At 37.6% G+C, this 3,763-nt stretch overlaps 1 protein-coding gene across 9 annotated transcripts in view; it reads left to right on the plus strand.

Moving 5' to 3' along the window:
* Window positions 1-798: 798 nt before the first annotated feature.
* The window catches only part of LOC137993307 (carbohydrate sulfotransferase 11-like), a 14,670-nt gene continuing 11,705 nt past the window's right edge, over window positions 799-3,763 (plus strand). For 2 of the 9 annotated variants that reach the window (XM_068839065.1, XM_068839066.1), the window contains exons 1-3: window positions 805-1,028; window positions 1,619-1,644; window positions 2,158-2,299. Coding sequence is in view for 2 of the 9 variants with exons in the window: in XM_068839068.1 (XP_068695169.1) it covers window positions 2,380-2,428 (49 nt within the window). In the remaining 7 variants the exon portion in view is untranslated. Of the gene's footprint in view, window positions 1,029-1,618; window positions 1,645-2,157; window positions 2,300-2,354; window positions 2,429-3,763 lie in introns of all 9 variants that reach the window. The other 7 variants (XM_068839059.1, XM_068839060.1, XM_068839064.1 and 4 more) reach the window with 5 other exon arrangements.

Raw genomic sequence — 3,763 nt, forward strand, 5'->3', positions numbered from 1 at the left:
CAAATTTGTGGCTCCTGAGAATTTAGTCTCCGGCCTTGGGATTTTATTATAACCGTCGACAACCCTTAAATTGAAAAATGGCTCAAATCGCGTCTGATCTGGAAAATAACCACACAGGAAGGAAGCTACCCACAATGGCAATAAGGTTAGGCTTTTTAATTGAGATTTTTTCATATAATTATCTTCTTAAGCTTTTTATTGAGATTCCCAAACAAATCGTTATATTTTTGTGGGCAAGGCGCGCACTGAGCTTGGGGTGCCTGCAGTCTGAAAGCCCGAAACTCCCCTGCCCAGCCGCGTGCACACTTATTGCATTCGGAATTTGTATTTATCTGAAAAGTTAAGCGTAATGTTTATCTTGTTGAACTAAAGAACGTTACACTCTTGAAAAGAAATGGTCGTGTAAAGAGAGAAATTGACTCTGTGGCAGAATGAGCGTGAAATGATGAAATGAATTGCAAGAGGAGCTGCTCTTGATTTGTCAGAATGTTAATAGATACTGGAATGTAGCTTTTAAAGGCTTTTTCGGGTAAATAAAGAACCGTTGGGTGATGAAAGTATGGTTGTTACTCAACGAAATGATAAAACTGGTAAGACACACAGAGGAATAAACATTTCATGTAAATCGGATAGCCGATAAGAATGATTAATTACCGACCAGGGTGCGAAAACAAAGGTTTGACGTCAAACAAATTATGCTTACTGCGGAAAAATGTTTTTATGGTTACCTAACTAACAGTTTTTTAGAAAAAAATGTTCTACCTATGTGCACCTATGGTCCCGAAATCTCAAATGAAGGACGCTTATCAATATTAAACGAATTAACCAAAAAGGATCATTCAACTACCTATCTTCGAATTGCCCTCCAGCAATGCGAGAGTAAATTGCTCATGTATATCGAAAATTCCTGAATATTTTGTGAGGGTATCTTGTGAGCATTCTTGGCACAGCAACCTGACCTGCGCGACTGGCAATTTATCAGGGTTTCCAATCCCACTTTTAGACCCAAAAGTCGGACATCTGATAAAGTAAGTATAAACTTTAGTCCGCTTTTTGTTACACGCTCGATAGCCGCCTTCATATTTTCGCCAAGGTGTGTTAACTCAGTAAAAAGTGATAGTGGTATAGTTAACAATTAGTTTGACAGTACAGTTGTCGGTCACAAAATCGAAGACGATCTTCAATTGCAAGAGGGTTGGTAGCCAGGTGTCTTCTTTGGAGATTTTAATCATTATAACAGTGGTGTGAGTTGTGCTGGCTTTAGTCATGTGACGCCATTCACATCAACATGTCCAAAGGCATTGAAGAACGGAAAAAAAACGTTTCATCGCGAATATATTTGACAAGCATTCCGCCGTGACAGGCATCGCATGGTTCTAAAAGATCTCACAATTTTAGGGTTTACACTTCCTCGTTTTATCGAACGGTTTTTCGTTGATGAATTGACACCTGAGACTCTCTGGGTTACGCTATGGCGGCCTAATTAAGGCAATCAAGTTTGGCGTCGACTCATCGAAAAATCCTGAATAGTTTCTGGGGGTACCTTTTGAGCATTCTTACCACAGCAACGTGACCTGCGCGACTGGCAATTTATCAGAGTTTTCAATTCCACTTTTAGGCCCAAACGTCGGACATTTGATAAAAGTAAGTATAACTTTAGTCCGCTTCTTGTTTCATGCTTGATAGCCGCCTTGATACTTTCGCTAAGATGCGTTAACGCAGTAAAAAGTGATAATGGTAGAGTTCATCATACAACTAGTTTGACAGTACCGCAGGCAACATTTGTCGCACACAAAATTGACGACGATCTTCAATTGCAAGAAGGTTGGCCGCCAGTTGTAAAACATGAGCGTCTTGTTTGGAAATTTGAATATGAACGGTGATGTGTGTTTAATATGCTGGTTTCATGTGCCGCCATTCACATCAAGATATAGTCTACTAAGAACAGAAAAAAAAAACTTTTCATCGCGAAATGACAAGCATTCCGTCTTGGCAGGCATAATATTGTTCTAAAAGATCTCACAACTTTGCACTATCGTAACTCTTTCGAGGTTGTCAGCCCATCTTGTTCGTGTCGTGCAATACGGTCATATTATCTTAAAATTAATTTGGCATGCGAGGTTTTAGAGAATTAATATAATATCAGTTTCGTTTCAGATCATTGTATGTTCACGTTGGCGCTGGATTTTACGAATTGTCACGACGCAAGTTACCGCAAAAATATTTGCTAAAATGTGTGCTGCACGATGTTTTTTCTCGTTAAGCAATGATATTATTGTTTTGTGGCAGCGAAATAAATGTGAGTGAAAATTTTGCATGAAACGTATTCTACTTAATCCACTTTTACTCCCTAGTGGTCAAGAGGTGACAAGTTCCTTTATGTTATATCTAACGAAACGACGAAACCGGTTGTCTAGCACCACAGAAGGTAAAGTATCTACGGTTCCGTGATCTCACAAAACACTTAAGTTGAAAAAGCAACCGGAAAGCATTAAGTTTTTGGTCACTAGGGAGTAGTCTTTATTTGTTCTTTTCTGTCTTTTGTTTCTTTTGTTTTACGTGATTTCTGCTCCGGTAAGTCAGTTTGTCAGTATAAAAATGCGCAAAGTGGGTGACTTTCACAATTGAGTTTAAAAATTCTTAGTATGCTATTTCAACATATGCCATGTCCACTTCGAAAAAGACTTCGAAAGATTCCTCCAATTACAAGCAGCATGTTAAAGCAGCACTACAGGCATGTTTTCCGGCTAGTAATGAAAATAATTTATGCTATTTTTGCTATAGTGTTTTGACATAACGTTATGGCTGCCATATTGGTGTCGCAAAATAAAGCTTTGCGAATTGTTCTTTTGATACAAATCCTTTCTTTTGTCTCAGAAAACAACCATGCATGTTTTCTAGTCATGATAGTAGAATTTCTCTACCAGTCTGAAAATTTACACTTTGTAGAGTCACTCTTGTTTTTGAGCATGAACCTATCCAGTCTGAAATGATCATGATACCACGATATTCATTTGAGTAAGGCACAAGCGAAGCCTCGTGATTAAGTTTTAATGTTCAAGTTATCATATTTTCAAGGGCAACCTGCTTTGTTTCCAAGGTGACTGTTACGTTATAGACTTTCGTGGGCTTTACCGTCCCCGATGTCTGAATTCCCTACTTGCATTACTCAACTGAAAATCACAGTATCATTGTTATAGATTACTCATATAGAAAACAGATCGTTTAACATAGTAGTAGTAGTAGTAGTAGTAGTAGTAGTAGTAGTAGTAGTAGTAGTAGTCGTAAACGTTATTTCAACTCGGATTAAAGAGTAGCACATGAGCGCTAATAGTTCTGAGATAAAATATATAACTAAATAACTGAACAAATAAATAAAGATAGTATTAAAAAAATATGTGAGGGAGTTAGTTCCACTTTTGAATGATCCTTAAGAGGCTGCGTTGTGGTTGCTAAGTAATGTAGATTTGAAAATTTTTCCACGGCTAATTAAGCACGAAACATTTCAGTTCACAGTCAAAAACATTTGTTTCCTGCTCCGGAAGCATAATAAAAGTTAAAAAGTTTTACAAACTCGGAGCTAAAAGTTAAAACTTATGAAATATTTCGTCCGTTTTTTCAACCGGACTTCATCAGTCAATGATATGAATGTTAAAAAGATGAATTTTAAAAAAGAGTTTTAACGCCTCTTGGGGGTTAGAATCGTGTCATAGATAGCTGCTAATTCGTAACCATTGTCTGTTTAACGCCGGTTTCGTAAGTT

This window comes from Montipora foliosa, chromosome 2, assembly GCF_036669935.1.
Source record: "Montipora foliosa isolate CH-2021 chromosome 2, ASM3666993v2, whole genome shotgun sequence".
NCBI lineage: Eukaryota > Metazoa > Cnidaria > Anthozoa > Scleractinia > Acroporidae > Montipora > Montipora foliosa.